Below are 21697 nucleotides of genomic sequence, written 5' to 3'. Positions count from 1 at the left end.
GAGCAAAAAGAGGTGTGAGGGCTGTTTCAGCAGAAGAGAAGAAAGCTGATGCTACTGTATGCTTCTTTCAATTTTTAGTTTCATAGCAATAATGCTGTTGTTCATAGGTAAAGTTGGAAATAATTCCCATTGAAAAAGGAATGCATGTCAGGAAAAGCTGGTACATCCACCTTTTAAGGATGCTTGCATCTAGTTTATAGGTACAATTGCAAAGTATTACATGATGTGGAGGCACGCCTGCCGTCACTAGGCTACACGATAGTTTATTCATTTAGGTCCCCTCTACACGTTACAAGTATTGCACAATTACCTGCTTAATTGTGCAGTTACCTTCAGGCCAGCTACACGTGCAAAGTAGCTATTATGCCTAAAAAGCTCCAATCGGCTGCTGCATGAAGTTAGACCTAAAAAATGTGTACTAGCTTTATAGCTGGTTGCTATCAAACTTTAATTTACATGCGTAGCAGGATCTCCCCTGCAGCTAAGAGCCCCGCCAGCTGGGGGTCCTGCCATTCTCAGACCTGACTTGGTCTTGGTAGTATGGGGACCTGAGTCCCACAGCTGCAGATGCTGAGTGCCAGGACCCAGTGGGTCCCAGCAGCTTGGGGGCATGGCTGCCTTGAAACCCTCAGGGCTGGGAGATTGTGGCTCCCTCAATTTCCCAGGCTGAGGAGTTTCACAGACCCCCCAAAGCTAGGAGATTGCAGCTGTTGCAGTCCCCCAGCCCCAAGGGTACATGCGGCACCCATGCTGCTGGGAACCCCCTCAACTAAGGGGGTTCCCAGCTGTGGGAGCTTGTGTTTTTCTGGTGCAGGGGGAGCTTGGCATTGGGCTTCCCCTGCACTGGCAGTAGGGTGCAATAGGATCTAATGCACAATCCTGCAATCATACTTCCTGCCATGTATGTGTGGCATGGCAGGAAGCACTATTGTGTGGATTATGCACTAGATCCCATCATGCTTTTACCTGCACATGTAGAGGAGGCCATAGGGACATATTCTTCCACTTTAACTCAGAATGAACAGTATCGTACTCTATGCAAGTTTCTATTAAAAATCAGTGAGAGTAACTAAGGCAACATTTGACCCTCAAGTGATGGCCCAAACATTAATTAGAGTTGTCTTTCATTTCTAAAATGTTATGTCATTTAAATTGCTTTTTCCTTTTGACCTGCATCCAGTTGTATGAGTTTTGAACTAAGCAATAGCCACCTTATTGGGAGAACACAGGGATGCAAAGATAAAACTGTTTAAAACTAATCTCACTGAAGGCAGTTAGGGAGGGCATCAAAAGTAGAGCCTTCCAAGAAAGCTTGCAGAATGATCAATGATTTTCAGATAATCCTACACTGAAATCATTATTTTTTATAAATCTCTTGATTATTTTGAGATGAATGAAGCGCACTTGCTAGATTTTAGATCTAATACCTTTATATTCTGGACCAAAGGATACCAGTAAAGTTTTGTAGTAGTGAAGTGACTGTTTCCAACTAGTGGTAGACCATGGTTTTGCACATCATAACAGGGTAGAAAATTCCACATCTGTTTTGTGAGGGGAAGAATAGAAGCCAAGAAAAGTGAGGAGGGGACGTATAGACTTCCAGGAACGCTTCAGCCCTTAAACATAAACTTAAAGGGGCTGTGCTCAAAAAGGCAAGAGCTGAATAGCAGTCTGTATTTTATAGCTCCACAATTCACTGTATTATGTGGCTGAAGTGTTAACAAGGTGCTTCTAAGTTGTCTGCCATGCAGCCATGCAATACATTTTCTATTTTGTTCAGGAAATCTTGGGATTGTGTTAGTATAATCAAGAGATGGTAAGTTACTTAGACTCATGGAAATGCCATTTTGGTCATCCAAGGTTGGGTTTACAACCTTTCGATGCTGGGTGGACAGGAATATGTTAGTCACCTAAGATGAGGAGGATCCCGTCCCCCTTATGTGATGGGGAAATGTGCATAGGTTGTTAACTAATTTATCATTTATTTTTGTCTGTTCATTCTGTGTTCTCTGACATCATCCAGGTTTTCTTTGCAGTAAAGCTTTTTAGATGAGCAAGGCTGATGGCCTAGCCCATCATTTCTAGCTGATGTGTTGAGTGTAAGTTTAGGCTATTGCACTCCAGATGGTATTTTCTTGACTTGGCGCTATCACTGATACCTCATTCAGAGGCGCATCTGGCCTCGTCTTACCCTATTCTGTATAGATTCCTATACCACACTCATCACTTTGATATCTGTGCTCCTTTCAGTAGTGTATTAGGCAGCTGAACTAACATCTGCCACATATTGTTTATTCTGTCATCTTTTTGCCAAGGAGAGAAGTGTGTGTAGTGAAGTGGTCTTTTATTTTGTTAGGGTTTTTTGTTTTACTGGGGTTGGGGAGAGTTGCATTTGTATACATTTATAAAGATATGTGGTGACATATGTATTAGAGAAGATGAGGTCGAGAAATTAAATGGGGATTTGTTATTCAATAAGCACTAGGAGTAGAGGATACAGAATAAAACTATTAGGAAGCAAAATTAAAACAAGCCTAAGGAATTTTTTTTCACACAGTATGTAAATTAGCTTGTGGAACTCATTGCCACAATTTGTTGTAGGGGCTGATCGTTTTGTTCATTATAAAGATGCATGTTACCCTTCTTGTGGAGTGTTTCATTAAGCCAGGGGAGTTTGAGTGGTCTTTGAACAAGGGCTTCAGGTTGTCTTTTGGATATCCTGGGCTTGGAGCACAGACCTAGAACTTGATTCAGAATTTATAGGAAGCCAGGAGAGAGAACAGGGCAGCCTGACGTGCTTATGATTAGCCTTTGTTGTTAAGGAAATGGGATGCAGCATGTGACAGTAGATGAGCTTTCTGAAGCAATCAAGGTTTTGTGCCTAGAAATAGTGCTGAAGTCCAGTAGTGGTGTGGAGCCGGTCCACGGGCTGGATTGAGACCTGTGTGCCAGAGCTGGGCACCATGCACCCAGATGGGGCCCTGCGTAGCCTTGCCTGGTCTGTGTACCTTGGGATCAGGGCATGTTTGGCCCTGCTTGCCAGGATCGGGCTTTAGAGGCTCACTGTTCCCCACATATGGTGGGATTGGGACGGCGCGGTCCCTTGTAGGCCCCATGATTTAGGATTGGGCCCTGGGTCCCAGCATTGCTCCCACACAACCCCATATGCTGGGATTGTGTGCTCAATCTAGTGTTCAGGTCCTGGGGCTCCCTGTGGGTCTGGAAATTTGGCAGCAGGAGAGCAGTGCTGCTACAACATTTTTGGACACATAGGGAGCCCTCCGAGCTGAATGACATGGTTCTGGGGGCTGAGCACTGCTGTTCTAGCCAGCTTCCCTCTTCCACGGGGGCTGGTTCTTTTTTGCCTGCAGACCTGTATGGCTACAACCTGTATCTAATGACTAATGATCAATTTTGTGGGTGTTCACCTATAAACAAAGATGGCTGCACAGTAGCTGTGAACTATTCAAAAGGATTTTCCTTTGCCTATCAGCATGGCTTTTACTTTGCTCAGATTCAGCTCCAGCCAGCCAGCCAGGAGCCGATCTTGTTTACACACTAGGCCATCTTTGGTATTATTGCGCTGAAAAACAGATAGAGTTGTTGTCCCTATATTGTTCATACTTTCATAGGAAATTTATCATTGTGTGCATCTGCAAGTGAAGGGTCTAATTGTGGGGTTTCTCATTACTGTTTATTGGCTTCATCCCTTCAACAAGGACTTGGATCACTTTAGTGAATTATCCTGAACCCATTTCATGTCAGGAAAGATGGTCTAAATCAGGGGTGGGCAAAATACAGCCCATGGGCTGGATCTGGCCTGCCAGCTGATTGAATCTGGTCCGTGGGCAACAGGTAGGAAGGGGAAGTAGTGGTGGGTTGTGTGGTGGGGGGAAGCTGCAGTCGGTGTCCAGAAGTGCAGAGCTGGCAGAAGCATGGGACCAGAGCCAGCGGGAGCACGGATATGGGGATAACAGGAGTGCAGGTCTGGCAGAAGTGCAGGGCCAGGACTGGCAGGAGGGCGGGAGTGCGGGGATGACAGGGGAATGGGGCTGGAGCTGGCCAGGGTTGGGGCTGCTGAAAATGTGAGATTAGAGCCAGTGGGAGTGCAGAGCTGGCAGAAGCATGGGGCCGAGGCCTGTGGAAGCATGAGGCCAGAGTCAGCTGGAGTGCAGGAGTGTAGAGCCAGCGGGAATGTGGGGCCAGCAGGAGCATTGGGCCATTCCTGGTTGAGGCCAGTGCAGGCGGGGTGGGGGCTGCTGCAGGTGGGGCTCATGGGGAGTGCTAGGGAGCGGTGCGGGGTGGAGGGAGGATGCAGACTGCATCTGCACTGCCTAGGCAAGCTCTGCTGCATGCATGCCCTGCTCCTCCCTCCCACCACCCACCCCTGGCCTGCTTCCAGGATCTAGCATTCAGGCAGCCTCCGAACATGCACACACCCAACCCACATCTTACCATACCCACACACAGCCCCACACCCTCCCTCTCACCCCACCTCTAGGGTGACCACCTTTTCAAAATGGAAAGCTGGAACACATGCCTGCCTCTCTTCCCTTCCAGCCCTCCTGCCTGCGCTGGCAGCATGACCGGAGCAGGGATGGAAGTGGGCTGCCTGCTGTGGGTTTGGGACTCCCCACCCTGCTGCCTTTCCCTCAGGAGTCCTGCACCAGCCACGCACCCCCTGCCCACCCAGCAGCAACAGGAGGCACAACTCCATGTTGCTGCCATTCCTGCTGCTGCCAGGCAGCCAGGGGGTGCCTCGCTATGGCGGCCTGGCCAGTGCAGGTCTCCCGGGGAGGGCAGCATGGTGGGGGGACCCCTGAGCCCACAGTGGGCAATGTGCACGTACCCCCACCCTATGCACAAATCAGGGGGGGCATATGCCTTGCCATGCTCCTCTCTTTGAGTGCATGCAGCAGTGGGGAGCTGCCCTCTCCCCCGCCCCTCCCAGAAAAGCCACCCATGGCTCCATGCTGCTCCCTGTCCCAGCCCCGAGCTTCATGCACCACTGTAGCTGGGCAGCACCCTGAGCCCCTGCTCCACTCTCTCCCTCACCATGGGGGCCTTAGTTTGCTCCCCTTGCCTTCTCTATGCCCCCATAAACTTACCTGCAGGGAGCTGCTGCCCACACTGTCTGGATGTATTTCTGACTGTGCGCATGGTTGCAGGTATGCACGTGCACGTGGCACCCCCTACGTCCCACTCCCAGGAGCCCCAAGCTTGCAAGGGGAAACCCACTGCTTCCCAAATCTGGATTCCTGCAGGATACTATGTATTTGGCAAGTGAATGCTGTCCTGGTATCATGTAGCCTGAGACTGGGATCTGATGTTTTCATTCTGGGACTCTCCCACCCAATTAGGGAGGAGTGGTCACCCCCCACAAGCACACACCCCATCCTCCCTCTCCTCCCCCAACTGCACATTCCCCAACATATACCTCTCTACCCCTCCACACACAATATACAAGAGTAAGGCTTTATTTTGAGTGATTATATAGTGTTGGGTGGGTGGGCCGCCTTATGTCATGGACCATGTGACAGGGTGGGACTTCCAGATCTAAGATAGTAACCCTCCTCTCCCGAAAAGAGTACTTAAGGGGCAAGGGGAAGGATTGCAACTGGGAAAGGTTAGGGTTTAGGGGCAGGGCTTCCAGTCCCAAGATAGTGACCAGTGGGCAGGGCTTAGCAGTTTGACCAGGGGTGTACCCTTGTGGTCCTCAGCAGCTCACCAAAATGCATTGAGCATCCCATGAGCCAAAATAATTGCCTACCCTTGGTCTAAATGTTACAGAGAAGATCAGAAGGATGGTATGGGATGTCTATTCTTTATCTGCTGGTAGGGGTAGATAATTTATAAATGCTAACTTAGCCTAAATCAAAGAAATTAGGCTGAATCCAGATTGTGCCAGATATAGGATATTAGCATCAATCAGATGAACCCTTAGTACTACTTGGACTTGGGCTTCTCTGTGAACTTGTTCTGGGGTGGGAGGCTAGCTTATTAGAACTAGTGGGAATTTTTACATGTGCTTCTGGCATGGTGCCGGGCACTTTTAATTAGCAAATTGTGCTAACTAAGAGTGCCTGGTGCTGCATCGGCAGCAGGTGTATCAGTGGCCCAGTGCATGTCAGGGCTGAGAAAATGGTGGCAGTGCGCTTTGAACTAAAGCACATAAAGCACCACCGCCATTTTCTTAGTGGTGGTGCGCGCTGTGCCACTGATGCACGTGACGCACGAGGTTGCCAGCACGTGTCAATTTACGTGCTTGAGCAAGCTCAATTAATCGAGTCTGCTCCAATGCGCTGGATTTCCAGCATATCAGAGCAGACTCCCTGCAAGTATGTAAGAGCCAAGTGTTTCCAGGCTGGATTTTTTTGATGTCAGCTGGGCTACTGAATGTTTGAAAGAGGATGGGAAGAATCCTCCTCTCAACAAGGTGACAGCTTGTTGCGGGAAGAGCAGCACTAGTTGCTGCTGCTGCTTTCACAAGCCACGAAGGACAAGAGGGAGGTTACGAAGGGATCACTGTTGGATATTTTCATGTGCTTACAAGCAGTGGGTGAGAAGAGGGCAGTAGCAGAGCTGAATTATTCCAAGTGATTTTATCTCACCGAGAGGCTATTCCTTGAAAGAGTCTCAGCTCATTATGACTGTGAGCAGTGTATTGTCCTGACGAAGGTTTTTTGCACTGCTGTACGCTGACAGCCTCCAAATGCAAGGCCCTGATGCATCCATCGTGTCTTATTTACTCCAGTCTTTCATCTCCCGCTTGCCTGTCTTTATTTACTATTCCAGTTTATCACAGCTGCTTCTGTAACACCTCCTATTGTTGTAATCGCTTTACACTTTGAGATGCGTTTTTAATTATAAGATTGAATGACACAGGTCATAAAAAGATAATATACTTGAAGGCATTTGTGATATGTGATGTATAGTATGCTTTAAAATTCCTTTCTTTTAATCCAGAGCAGTTCTTTCTGAAAGCATGTATTAAATGGCATTTAACTTGGGGACAAAAAACCAGGCAGTACTATTAATGTTTAGCATAAATACTCTGAGTAAAACTTTAAAGGCTGTTTTTCAGTTTGTAAACAGAAGGGGAAGTGATCGCTGTACTGTTAAATATCATAGTCTGTAGCGTGTTTTGAGTATAGTTTTTCAGAGAAGTTAAAGGGTGATAATAAAAAAACCCATCTAGTTCATTTCTTTTACTGCAGGATTGTTTCCTGTAGTACATTGAAGATGATTTTAAATTGTATTTGTTCTAGTTTTAAAGGTCCCTACTAGTTAGGGTTCATCTCTTCTCTTAAGAGACACTTTGGCTCAGTTTCATTAATTTTTTTCTTATTCCCCATTTAGTGCAGTTATTCTTTCTTATACCCCTTGCATCACATGAAGTCTTCAGGTTAGCGGAGGTGTTATATACGTGTGTGTTTTGCTTAGTTTCACAATGGCTGTTCTTCTACCTTCATTTTGGTAATTTTATCATAAACATTGTTTTTCCAGGTTTTCCTTAGGGGATGCTCGCAGGCCACTTCATGAAACAGCAGTGTTAGTGGAAGACATTGTCCACACTCAGCTGATTAATTTGGTAAGAATATTTTTAGCCTTTTGATTAAAACCATGTCCTCAGTTGGACAAACCAGTCTTTGATGTAAAGAGTTTAGATAATGCTTTAGCTCTGTCATACTCTATGTTGCACATGGTACAGTGACTGCAGAGCGTGTGAATAGTTCTCTGCCCATGACAGTCTGGAGAAATCGCTATAACATCCAGATATGCAGATCTCTGCTCTGCTTCTCGTTCTACACTATTATATAACCATATATCACTGTAGCCCTAGGCCCACTTAGTTTCAGCTGCCTGCATCTTGCACCTTTTTTTGGAGGGAAAAAAAAAAGGTGAAGGATGGCCATTTTCAAAATCATATTTCTTAAAAAGCAAAAATAATTGATGACGTATAAGTCTTTGTGAAGTTTTAAAATGTTTTATGAAAATATATCCAAATATTTTTTAGTTCTAGAAAACTAAATGAAAAAGATGCGTAATTTTAATATTTTTTAAAAACCTATCAGAAATATTACTACAAAGTTGTGAAAAACCAAAATGGAACTGTTTTAAAACTTATTATGAATTACAACTGGGAATTTTTGTTGTTTTTTTTTAAACATTTTGCCCATCTCTCCTGAGGACCATCTGTTGTGAAAGTAGTCACAGACCAGATATTCTGTTGTGGTGCTCATTGGTAACGAAAAGACACCAAGCCATGCCAATAATACTTTTAACATGTTTCTTAATTTAACACGTGTAGATGTTTTGTAAAAATTAATTATTTTATGCATCTCCTTGGATTGTGGAAGTATAAGAGAACAGTTTTTATTGGTATGAGCACTGAGGTGAGTTTATGGACCTCATTGTAAATAAATAATTTGTGCTTTTATACTTCTTTTAAGATACAGTAGCTGTAATATTGTAGTAACAGAGAATTGATCTGGACCGCGCTATAAAGGTGAAGCTAAAGTTCCAGTTCAGTCTTATACCTATTGAGAAAATACAGTTGTCCTCTAGACATAACTGCATTTATATATTTATAAAGACTACTTTTTTTTTTTTTTTTACAATGACTTTAAGCATAAAAAAATATGACCATTGCTTTATTTATCCTGCAGTGTTAGTAGCAGGAGGATTATTTATTTTCGTGCTCCATTGATGCTTAGCTGAACTTTATGGTAAAATTTGCATTTGACACAGATTTAACCTGTGGCCTTGTGGTCTTTTTGTTTATATATATAAATAAATAATGAATACCTTAAGCTGGATACTTAGTCAATGGCCATGACCTCTAGGTTAACCCTAAATGGTTTGTAGGAGCATGTATGATTTCCTGCCAGGAGGAAGAATGGGAATAGACCAGCAGATAAACTGCTTTTCTAACCTCTCACCTTTTAGCCCAAGACAGCACTTTATTTCAGAGGAAGTGAAAGTATCTTTAATGGCTTATTGTTTCAACCTTTGACACCTACAGGACGGAACTCTTCAATCATGAACTTTTTGCATGTCAGGTTTCTGATAGGACACAGGATTTTTCACTTTTTTTTATCTTAGGATGTTTCAAATTCTTCCTGAGCTGGCATCAAATATTTATTTGGTTTCTGTCATCTTAAGTGCTTATGTCCATGTGTCATATTAGGCAGCAAACTTATTGCATATTAATGCTGGTACATGTGAGTTTAGTGCATAGCGCTCATGCTTTACGTGCAACATAAACCTTGTTATCTCTTTTCCTTTTTCCACAATCCACATTTGTGATATCTGTGATGTGTATATGATGCAAAGTCACCATGTTGTTATCCATCTTTCATAATGGATGTTTCTAGGAAGAGATCATAATTCTTTATGAAATCCAGATTTGAGCTTCTGAATTCCGGAGTAAGAAGCCAGCTTGATTATCTTTGATTGCCTGACTTTTGATATCTTTGAAGTTTATAGTTCTGACTTCCTATTTTCAAAGTTTATCTGAACTTTATTAAAGCGGGGGCTAGTTTAGACAAATTTACGTGGTTACTACTTCAAACCGTTACACACTTCATGAAGTCTAGCTGCTGTGGGAGGTGACAGCACTAAGAAGTCACATTTCTGGAAAGCTTTTAAATTAATTCTTCATGGTTGCTACCACAATCTGGTTCTGGTGATCTAAATGAAGGCCACAGTTTTAATTCAAGTAGGTGCAGTGTCAGAGTGGACACTTCCACTAGCTCACTCTAACAGTCCATATACACTGTCACTTCATTAATGTCACAGATTTTGCCAACTTCATTTTTAAAAAAATGACTTTTAGACATGTTAATTTTAAATGCATTCTTGGCTTTTTGCTAAACCAAAACCATTAAATAAGTATAGGATGAAAGTAGATATACAAAACTTTGCGTAGGCATATTCTCTGTGTACCAACAGAAATAAAGCTGAAGTACATTTTACGGCTTAAAATGATATTTTCTTCTCAAAGAGCACAATAACAAGGTTTTTAGTCCTAAGCCAAGTTCACTGGGAGCCTGTAATACATTTCTGGGGGAAGTACCTTCTTGATTAACAATGTCTGTATAACTCTGTAAGTAACTAAATCATTCTGAGATTTTATGTCTTTGTACTGTTGCAGTCGCTAGAAGCTACAGTCACACCTCCATTGTGCTGGGTGGTGTGCACACATTTAACAGAAATCTTTATTCCAGAGAATTTTAAGATCTTAATAAGAGGAGATTGTTTAAATTCCACCTCTGTTTGAGTGACCACATATTTTCAGTGGTACCTTGCTGTACAAAGTGTTTTTAAGATTTTAACAAGCAACAGTAGATTTGTTTAATTAATGTACAAAACTCCATGCAAACAGCAACAAATGAAATCTCACAAAACTGCTGTGTTGTTAAGTGTTGTTATTTCTGCTTGCTACATGGGGAACTTGAACTTGGGAGGCTTTAATCTTCCCAAAGCCATGGAAAGTGTTTCCTTAAGAGACGGGAGCAAAACTTGAGGCTCCCTGACCCACACTTTGACACTACAAATGCTCTATCACATATTCTTTGTCTGTAGGTGTCATTAGCTTTTCCTTATTGTGGTGCTGGATACAGTCTCTGTTAAAGAATATGTAAAAAGGTTTTATTGTATTATATTAAAAAAAACTGTATTAGTGTACGTATGCGTATCCTCCGTAATATGAGCCATATCTGAAGTGGTGCAGGTCCCACTACCTTAGCCATCCTAGGCTGATGGGCGAGGATTGGCAGACCCTTGATTTTTTTTTTTTTTAGTTTTTTAAAATGCCTTGTTTCTCTGTGGCGTTAAGCTGTCTATACGTCAAACTGTGGTGGTATTGTAGATTGTATGTCTTCACATTACTCCATGTGGTTGAGCCTCTGAAGCCAGGTAAAATAATTTGCAATATCACATCATTATATATTTGCCTCAATGCTGTTGCACAACTGATATTTTTAACAGAAACAGTAAGGTGGACTGTGTATTTGTGATTTGTGGATGTAACAGAAGCTGGTTGGGCAGTTGTAATGAGATAGCTAGTTACTGATCAGAGTTATGTTTGTAGGATTGAGGAAGTCAAATCTTCAGCCCTTCAAATGGAAAGTTCCCTTGTTCAGAAGAGTGAAGGAAAGTGTGATGAATTTTAAAGCAACAAAGCTGAATAATCCCTTAGGGTCCACTAACAAACATTGTGCCATGGGTCCCTTCTGCGTGCAGAGTTGCCCAGCTCGTTCCTGTCCAGCTGCCAGAACTTTCAGGTTTCCCTGTTTGAGTGTAATATTTGAATTTAATAAATCCAGTACGTCCCAAAAGAGGTACAGTACCATTTGTACTTCACTGGAATGAAGAGCAATGCATGTGAAGAAGGCATGAAATGCTGGGTGAAATTCATATTAAAATCTAGACGCAGTACAATGCACAAGCAATAAGAAGAGAAAAACTGAAAGTGTCATGCCACTGAATATTGTACACCATCACATGTAGCAAAAATACATCATCTTTTTTGATTAATTTATTAATGCCCATGCAAAACACAGCCTCTCTTTATGCTTAGAGGTTAAATTTTTGCCACCAGTGGAGCCCAGGTAGCTTTTCCATTGAGTTATAAAGGTAGGATTTGGCCCTCAGCTTTATTTTTATTTATACTAACTTTCATAAATTAACAGGAATTTTGTAATCTTTAGTAAATGGTTTTGTGGATTGTTATTTGAATAAAGACATGGTCTGGGAGGCAGACATCCTAGCTGACATCCTTTCACTCTGTGGATTTGGTCATCATTTATTCTTAATTCTTATTAGTTTAGTATAATCTTAATTTGGTCCTAACTATTTACTTCTTTAAAACCTTAGATAAAAACTTGTCTCTCTTTTTTTTCCCCAACCCTCTTCTTTTTTTTGGACCATGTACTTAGGAAGTTTAGGAGTCTAAGTTTGTTGGGGAAAGAGGGCAGGTTTGGATCAAGACACAGTGTGCCGCCCCCCACTCTTCCTCCATCCACCCCTTCCTTGCCAGAGAGGCAGGTAAGCCAGTGTGATGTGTGCACTACACAAGGGTTTAATCGACTCTAAATTGAAGCAGTGTTTTTTTTAAAACCCACCACTTCAATTTAGGGCCCTTGTTTCATCTACACATGCCCTTAGGTGTCCATGTGCATCATGCAGGAGGGACCAGAACATTTTTTAGTAGTAAAATCACTTGGACTTGCACACGTACCCCTTTGTCCTCCTGCTTGAGGGCATACAAGGAGGGATAGCCATGTTGTCTCCTCAGGCCCTTCCCCCTGCCGGATGGAACCTGGTAAGTGTCCAACCTACTCATCCATAGCTTTCTGCAAACTTTTTAAATTCTGCTGAACTTTTCTGATTGCTTTATTGTTTAATCACTGCGGTAAAGGTAACCTATATGGACTGAGCATCAAAGACCAGATCCTTGGTGTAGGGTTCTAGAGCTGATACCTGCAGACTTCATGCCCATTACAGGCAGTCCTGAACTGGACTTTTCTTTTAAAAGAAGGGCACAGAACATCTCTTGATCTTCATTTTCGTCTGGGATTTCTGTCCCAATAAATTGAAGTGCTGTTTACCCCAGCAAGGCATCTCTGCAATGGATTTTGAGAACTTCTGCAGTCTCTCCAGGCTGGTCTAAGTTTTTGGCTTAGTTTTTTTTTAACCAAATGTTAAAAAATTCCATCAAAAACTTCATAGGATAAAATGTGATTTTAAAAGGAGGAGGGTGTGAATTAGGATTGGTAGCTGCTTGACATGTCTGGAAACCAGAGTTGAGGGAGTTCAAAATATAAACTAGGGTATAAGGGTAGTTTGACTAGTATACAACGTTAAGTCCCTAAGTGCATCTACTGTTTTCAGAAGTTGGAGTATTTTCTGAGCGGGGAAGAGTACTGTTAATAAAAGTCTTTTCTCCTCTTCCAGACTCAACATTTGCTTTTACTTAGCATTACAGAGCAGAGGAAAAGAAGGCACAAGATCAGGAGTAAAAGAAACATATACACGTATCAGGAGAGAGAGCAGCATAATGTAACATGCACAAGAGGGGGTTGGGAGGGAACCAGGAAAAAATGAGAACTGAGACATGGGTGACTGATGCTTCCCATGTGTTGTGAGGTGTGGTGGGGGGGTCCTCCAGCAGCCGATCACCGAGCCAGTGGCGAAACTGGAAGTGTGCTTCCAGTTTCATAGCTGGTGCTTTCAGGGGGTGCATGGCGAATCCCAAGGGCTGCACATGCAACTGTGTGCACCCCCTACGTGTCGCCAGTGAACTGAGATATAGGCAAGGATAGAGGTTTTCTGTATTCTGATAGCTTTTGTGGAGCCAAGCTATACTAATTTTTTCTTCACAAATTGTTTGACTCCTTTTGTAACCTGTATGGCCTCCATACTGTACTTGAATCCAAAAGCAAGATCTCAGTTCATCTTGCTGCATTTTTAATATACTGCTCCATAATGTTATGCACTTAATTTTAGAATTTCTGACATTCTTTAAAAAAAAGAGATTCAAATTGAAAACAGTGCATTCATTAACAGAAATTGGCCTGTGACATAAACAAACAGTGTAAAGCACTGTTCACTCTTCAACACGAAGTTATTTGCAACTGTCACTTATGCCACCCCAGTAACGGGAAAAGTCCTTGTTTTATGAGTCTGTTTTAAAACAGTAATAAAGTTTCCTGTGCAGGACATTAATTACAGGGGTTATCAAAATAAGACAAACTAATATAATTTGTGATTGTACAAAATAAAGGAAGTGGAGGGTACCATGGGGACCTAATGAATCACAGGATGGAAACAATCTTCTGGCTAACTAAACATTCAGACTTTGTACTAAGTCATAGAGTGTATATACAACTCAGCAAACCGGAACACACTGTGTGTTTACATGAATGGGATAAAGGAGTTCACAAAAACCATCTGGGAAAAATCCTTGGAGTATTTCGTCTGTTCCTACTGTAGGGTAAGTTAAACAACATATATGCAGTTACAGCAAACTCCTGGCACACCTGCATCGGGATAAGCCGAAGTGGGAAATCATTCTGTGGTATGAAGATTTCCACGAGTACCAAAAATGTGAATTTTATTTCCATTTTTACTTGTGTGTGAGGATTAGAGGGGAATTTGTTTAGATGAAGTAATTGTTGGCTGTTCATTATGCATATATCTTAATTTGCTACGAGTGTGCTTTAATTGGACCACTTGTGATATTATAATTAAATTACATCTTGGCTAAATTAAATTGCTGTGGTGTGCAAAACAGAATTTTTTTTTTTAGTATTCCCTGGTTTTTTTCAAATATTTGAAAATTCTATTTGATTTAATGAGTAGAATAAGCTGATGGATTTTATAATCTGGATGTTTTATTTCTAGGCTTTAGGTAGGTAGTTTAAATTACAGAAAAATAGCTTAAACTACCAATGCGGTCTACTGCATCATTTGTCTTAGATGAAGATCCACAAAAAATTTAGTTTTTTCTCTGCCATCCTAAAGATCAAGTCCTACTACTTTTATGACAGGGTATCCTGACATGTAAGACATGTTGTTTGGCTAATATGTGGGTTTTTACAATAAGCTACCTGTTTTGGGGTACTTCTGTTTTTCTTTCTCTTTGCATTATTTCCTGAGTGACAAGCACCAAACTTCAGATTACTTGAACAGACACTTTGATCCACTTGGATCTTTTCATCATTCGCTCTTTATAAAAAACAAAAAACAAAAAAACCTGTTATGAAGTGTTAGCATTGAAACTTTAAATTAAAAGGTGATTATCCTGGATACTCATCCTAGATTTTTTATCCAGACACATTGTTTGTTATTTAGTGAATATAAAGAAAGTGTCAAATTAACTTGTTTAACTGTAATTTAGCAGGATCTTATTTAAATTTATACTCACTGTAAGGCATGGAAACTCTATTTATTTATCACTAAATCATTCAGAGTACTTTTTTCCCCAAAACAGTCGACATACTTAAACTAGAATCTTAATATTCAAGGAAGCGCAAGGCAGAAGGGCACCATATTATCAAAACAATAACTGAGTATTTGGAGAAACTACTCTCTTAAATTTTGTATTCACAAGCATACATTTATTTTGTTAAAGCCAAATCTCTGCAAAATGTTGAACAGTGAGTCCAAAAGCTGTCTAAAAGATCCCGGGGTTCTAATCACTGTGTTTGGGGCAGGTTATCTGTCCTCCCTGTGTTCTCTTTTCAATTTAGAAATCACTTCTGAATTTGTAGCCTACTCCTACACTTCACTACCCACTGCCACTGCTGCAAGGTTTGGGATGGGGCATGGCCAGAGAGTATTATTCTGCAGGTATGCTAAGCTAGCAAATGGGTCTTAGAAAACCATTGTCCACTGGACAAACTTTAAATAACCCTTAGGAAGCCATGCTTTGACATGGGGTAGAGTATCAGAGTATTATGGCTCTTTCTCCGCCTCTTTTCTCATCATCTGAACTGCCCTAGTAGCTACACGAGAGAGATCAGCCTTCCTTCAGGTACTTCATCCGGTTTGCAAGAAGCCATCTGACTCATTGAGAGTCCTCAAGCGTAGTAGAGGGGCATGGAATGGGCAACTAGAGACATGCAGAAGAGGTGCAGAGCAGCTGTCAAAGCCACAGGGGGATCCCATTGGCCTATCAAAAAGGGGCTAGTACTCAGAGATGGAAAACTAGAGTTTTTGGATCTGAAAATTTTTTTGAATTCGGTGAAATTTGTTTAACCTCTAAGTCTCAGGTGCCTCATAGTAAAAGTTAAAATAATGCTACGAAGAGTACTACTGTAGATAAGTGTGCACGTGCATGTTTTATTTTAGGTGGAATGTGTGGACTGTTTTCCATTGGCTTCATTGTCAGAATTATCCGCATTGGCTGAAATTTTCTATTCTTACTATCTCATAAGGCTGAATTATTTTCAAATGTTTGACCCGGCCCCCCCCAAAAACATTAAAGGCCCCCCAACCCCTCAGTTCAGCCTTTTTTTGGAGTGATGCTAGGGGAAAAATGCATTGTTTTGCCCAAAGCAAACTTAGCTTGGAAAAGCTCCAATTTGTTCATTATCTTTCCATTTACTCATTAAAAACAAGATTATTCAGGGCCAAGCAATTATTTCGGGGGGAGGGCCGCTTACTGAGTTTTGGCAAGCCATCGAGGGCCGCATGACAGGCAGCCAGGGACAGATAAACATTAATTTTCTAAATTTTTTAGGGGCCCCGCGGGCCGGATAGAATGGCCTGGTGGGCCAGATGTGGCCCATGCACTGCATTTTGCCTGCCTCTGGTATACATACAAAAAAAGAAGTAAAAAAAGTATTATCCGGATTGCCATGTAAACACTCAATAGTTGGAAATGTCAGAATGATGGCTGCTTGTACAATCCTTATTTTCATCTTCCATCCCCTTGTGTGTATACCTTGTGATACAATCTTTACTTAGGTGATCGCAAGCTTTTATCTCTAGGCTGTCCTGCCATTCAGTGCCCAAAGAAGGCTTGTATAATGGAGGCTGTTACCAGTAGAATCCTGTAAATTTTGTGTAATGCAGTCCAAAGTCGGTGAAAATGTTTTACTTTAATTTCTCTGTGCCTGTGTCCCATTTGTGCAATGAGGATCATGTTTCCTCATCTCCAAGTGATTTTGTGGAAATAAATTAATAAAACTACTAAAATAAGAAGACTGTTGTGAAGAGTAATTTATTAGTATGCCTTTAGAGCAGGATTTGAGTGATCATGTGATCATGTAATTAAAGACTGTCACAAGTCAGACCTTTTGTTTCACATGCATTAACATTGCACAGGCAAGTGTAATTTTGGCATTTTCCTAACTTTTGAATGCTTATCTTCATGACCTCAATAATATTTCTTTAATATAGGTGCATGCACATGTGTTCTTAAAGCAACAGATCTCTGTTTAGTCTGCAGTTTCACAAAGAAAATATGTGCAGAATGTTACATACCGTAGTCTTTGGGTTCAGACTCATGCGAAAATACACATCTGTTTAATTACCTTGAGTTATGGAGTTTTTAAGACTTTTATGTGATAAATGGTACCCTGATTGGGTTTTAGGAATATAAATATTTTTGCAACACCTGTATTTGATTTTTAATATATGTTTTGGATAAGTATAAAGTGGATTAATATTTATGAAAAGTGTAGATAAATTATGATCAACTCCAAAGTCTGCTTCTATAAGGTATATTTAATTACTTTGGCTAATTCCTTCACTACAGTAATCCAATTTTCCTAGTGTTCTGTTGAATTCAAGATGGTCAGTTATGAAAATCTACTGTCAGGGAGTAATCTGTATTTTATGATATGGCATTATTATATGACTGTAGTAAAACCGCCTTTTTATCCACATCTCTACTGCTTAATTTCCTTCATTTAAAGTCAGCAATTAGTGGATAGTCTTGTCAAGCTAATTTGTCTCTAATCTTTGAATTGTATCTAAAATGGCTTGAAATCAGACCTCAACCTTTATTTTATTTTACTTGCTGGTATTTTTTTATATTTATATCCCATCCGACCCAAAAGACATCAGTAGGGAATAATCACAGTTCATTCCAAAGTGAGCAGATAAAAGAAACACTCCCAGTCGGCCATAATTCCCATAAAACAATATAGCTCAATCTTTGAGCCTGATATCCTGCACCCTAATCAAATATATTCTGACTTGGCAACTGTAAATAATTATTTCAAAAGCAAATATGTAATTTTAATTTTTTGCAATTTTTACACATCTTGTCTGCTGTACTTCAGCAAATAAAATGGGTGCCATGACTGCTGTTGATGGGTAGCCAGAAGCAAAAATTTTTTTTCTTGGGGGCATCTGTTCCAGTCCTTTGGGCACTGCAGTATCTTGTACAATTTTGTTATTCCTCAAATCTGTAATACAGAATTGTGTCTTAAAAGTATGGATGACTTGAACTAATTTCTGGATCTCTGCAACTAATCAGATTAATATTTTTAATATTGCAGGCTACTTAAAGTGTTCTTACAAACTTTCAAAGGTCATCTCTGTTTTATAGAGCAAACTCATTGTAGTTGCTAACAGTCACCTTATCTGATTTCAAACAAACCTGATGGTTTTGAAATATTTCTTTCTAAGATTGGCTTGTTAACAGTATTATGCAGTTACAAGTAAATGTGGTCACAGCTGGTTCTGGTTTCTTAGCTAATCCACCTGATTGGAAACAACAGGTTTTTGATATTTTTCCATTTCTTACACTGACACCTAGTGTTCGTTGGTCCCAAGTTTTCTAATACTGCACTTTGTTGTTAATAAATTGTTGCCAAGAATAAGATGACACCTTTGTCAAAACAAGCTTTAACACCTCCTCGCCCCTAAGAAACAGTAATTGTAGGCATGTAGTGTCAAGATTTGGTGGCATCTTATTTTGACAGGACTACTGGTAAAAGCTGCTAAATGTATTGTGTGTTAGACTTATTATAACATGTGCTTTCTTATTATTGCAGTTCTGTTTTGGCAAATATAAATTACTTGTACACATAGGAATCACTAGTCAGATTAAAAACAAAACAAGAAAATTACTAGAATATAGAGATATAGATATAGATATATAGGTATATAATAGGTGTTTGTTTCATGTCGGGGAAAATCCCATGTTTATTACTTCTGTGTTTCTTTATCTTCACGTCTCCAGCCCAGCCCAATAGAGTTGTTGATGGCAGCACAGTCCTTGGGTGGATGGAAGATAACTAAATCACAAAACCCTGCACAAACAATCTTTGCTTACCAGCAGGGCACAAAACAAGGCATAATTCAACCTGCAGTTGCATCTAGTTTTGGATAATTATGTAGAAAAGCTTACACTTTTATATTCACTGGAAGTCATTCTACTAACAGAGCAGCCGAGACTCCCTATGTTGGATGAAGGGTGACTGTGCCTGAAAGCTTGCTAAGAACTTCTTTCTGAGTACTCAGTTGGTCTAATAAAAGATATCACATCTACCCAAAGAACCGTGCCTTTCTATTAACTAAACATTCACTGTGTTAGATAATGTTAGTTTAGGAGTAGTGTATGGCTGTGTTGTTGTAAAATATAGCTGATTTTTGCAGTCACTAGTTCTAATAGTAGGAAGAAAAATAATGTTAAAACACACAGGTGTATAGACCATATTATCTATTTTCTGTGTTCTTTTGTCACACTGTGCTAACTCAGTCAGAAACACACTCAGTATCTGCATAGAAAGAACACATTTGGTTTGCACACCACTTACAATCATCTGTCTTGTACATGTAGGTAAAAAAAAAATGCTGTTTGTTTTTTGTAAATACATTGATGCAGCTGTGATTTGATCAACTTCTCATGGCATTGCAAACTAGGAGAAGATGGGTGCACTGCGAAACTGGAGCCTCTGCACCAAGGCATTGTTGTTCCAGGGTGTCCTTCATCTCTACTGTGTCAGCTTCTCAGCAAACCAGGCATCAGTGCCTTCAAACTTGGTGCCTTGGTACACAGGTAAATAGATAGTGGTCTTCTTCTCAAAAAGGGAGTAAAGAGGTCTTCTATTGAAGCAGACTTTAGAAGCTCATCAGGGACATGCTACTCTTTGGCTTTACTCCTTCAACCTCCCTTTTCCCATCTTAGAGCCTTGTCCTGATCATTTTTTGAAATGTTGGTATTTATCCGTATTTAAATGGCTAATGAAGTGTATGCACTGGGTGATATGGGGGAAGGTAGTATCGTTCCAAGGAGGTGGGGTAATCTGGTGTATGTGGATACATAATTGAATGAGGTTGCAAAATACGAGGAAAGTAAAGCTGAGTTGGAGTGAGGTGGGGGGTATTCATGCCAGTTTGATTCTCTATCTATTTTATTAGAAGTTTGTCACTATATGGCCAATCTCCAATAAAAGGTAGATGATCTGGAATTAATTGTGCTTGAGTGCATCTCCCTTCCGTAGAGTCACTAAATAGCTGCAAACATGCATTAACAGCACATTTACAGCCATGTGCTTATCTCTAGTCTTGTCTTCCTCAAACATACTATCAGATATTTCTGTTCCAGAACCAACTTCCTTTTAACTCTAACGTATCATCACCCCCTTCATTTTCTTGTATTCTGGATTTTGACTTCATACTTCTCCATGGGCAAATACCATGTATGAGACTTTTTTTTTTGCATGTTTACCTAGAGGTTTTCTTGATCTAACTGAGATCAGAGTTCAGGCTGTATTTGAATGTGATCGTGAGAAATTGGATGTATTATTTCATTATTTTTATGTCAGATTTGAAATTCTGCATCTGTTGGGAGGAAAAAACATTTCTATGAGAGAGAGAGATTTTAAATGACAGCTATTGGAAGTTTTTCAGAAGCTTGGAAGCAAGCCCCATAAAATGGTTTTTGCAAGCATGCAATGTATTCCCAACTTCATGGATTTTATAACTCAAGAAAGGACAAGTAGACAGACGAGGGGAAGGGAAATAACAAGGGGCAGCTTATATACGGTTTGTAAACAAGTTGATTACATTTACTATGAGCAGTATGGCTGAAGTGGAATTTTAGGAAGAATATAAAAGTGAGTCAAGGGAGGATATGTTAGTGTGTATGAGGGCACAGAAACAATTGTACGAGAAGATGAGAAATAGGTAATGTTGATTGGGAGTGGCTACACAGGTAGAGGAACAAAGCAATATGAACCTTGAAAAATGAGGATACTAGGTAGGAGATAAGAGTTGTATAGATACTTGGAAGGGACAAATCGGGAATTTCAACCGGATTCGACAACAGGTTGAGAGGCAGAAGTATTTAAAAGGGAGCAAGTTTAGGTTTACATTTTTCATGGTTTGAAGAGTGTGGATTTGTGCCCATGTCTGTGTGTGTTGGGGGCAGGGGTGGGGCTAGAGGAGAGGATGTTGCAGTCATTGAAGGAGGACATAATAAAGTCTGAAGGACAGATTTGGCTATGCAGTTGGAAAGAAAGGATAGGCCTTGGAGAGGCTGTGGAGGAAGCACCAGCACATTTAAGGCATAGCCCGGATCAGGGGTGTCAAACATGGCTTGTGAGCCAGATCCAGCCCCTGGAGCTGCTGCTGTATCTGGCCTACCGGGCTGCCAGCTGGCCACCAGGAGTTGTGGGGAGGGAGGCATGGCCAGGGGCTTGCTGCAGAATCCAGTAGACACTGCAGTTGGTGGCAGAAGGGCCAGCGAAGGCAGACACAGCTGCAGTTGCCCTTTGACCACTAAACCTGTTGCCTCTGCTGTGGCTCCAGCTCCTAGGCCCCTGGCCCCACCACCTCATACTCCACAATGGAGCCAGCACCACATACCCCGTGCTGTCACTGCCCTAGGGCAGAGCTGGAGCTGGTGCTGCTGTGTCTCATGCTCCACACTGCCACGGTGTCCCGTGCTCTGTGCTGAAGCCTGAGCTCAAGCTGGCACTGTGTGATCTGTGCCACTGCTGCGTGCCCCAGGCCAGAGCTGGAGTCAAAGCAGTGTGCCTGTGCTACAGGCCAAAGCCACTGCTGCCTTTACTGTCACCACTGCATGCTCTGTGCTGAAACCATAGCCCCAGCACAAAATGCATGTCGTCAGCAGCAGTTCCAGCTCCTGCGTGGGTTGTGCAGCACACAGGGGACCTGAAGTCACCACTGCCTCTGGATCATCCCTGTCCTGGGCTAGATCTGGCCCATG

General features: G+C 41.5%; 1 protein-coding gene across 3 annotated transcripts in view; it reads left to right on the top strand.

Annotated features, from left to right (window-relative positions):
* SUPT3H (SPT3 homolog, SAGA and STAGA complex component) overlaps positions 1 to 21697 on the top strand; it is a 496504-nt gene that overhangs the window by 264114 nt on the left and 210693 nt on the right. For all 3 annotated transcript variants that reach the window (XM_019520970.1, XM_019520971.1, XM_019520969.1), the window contains exon 3: positions 7507 to 7591. In XM_019520970.1, the coding sequence (XP_019376515.1) occupies positions 7507 to 7591 (85 nt within the window). The remainder of the gene's footprint in view (positions 1 to 7506; positions 7592 to 21697) is intronic.

This window comes from Gavialis gangeticus, unplaced genomic scaffold, assembly GCF_001723915.1.
Source record: "Gavialis gangeticus isolate Ggan-Ray unplaced genomic scaffold, GavGan_comp1, whole genome shotgun sequence".
Classification (NCBI taxonomy): Eukaryota; Metazoa; Chordata; order Crocodylia; family Gavialidae; genus Gavialis; species Gavialis gangeticus.
Note: the sequence above shows the minus strand (reverse complement) of the source record. Positions and strands in the feature narration are given on the sequence as shown.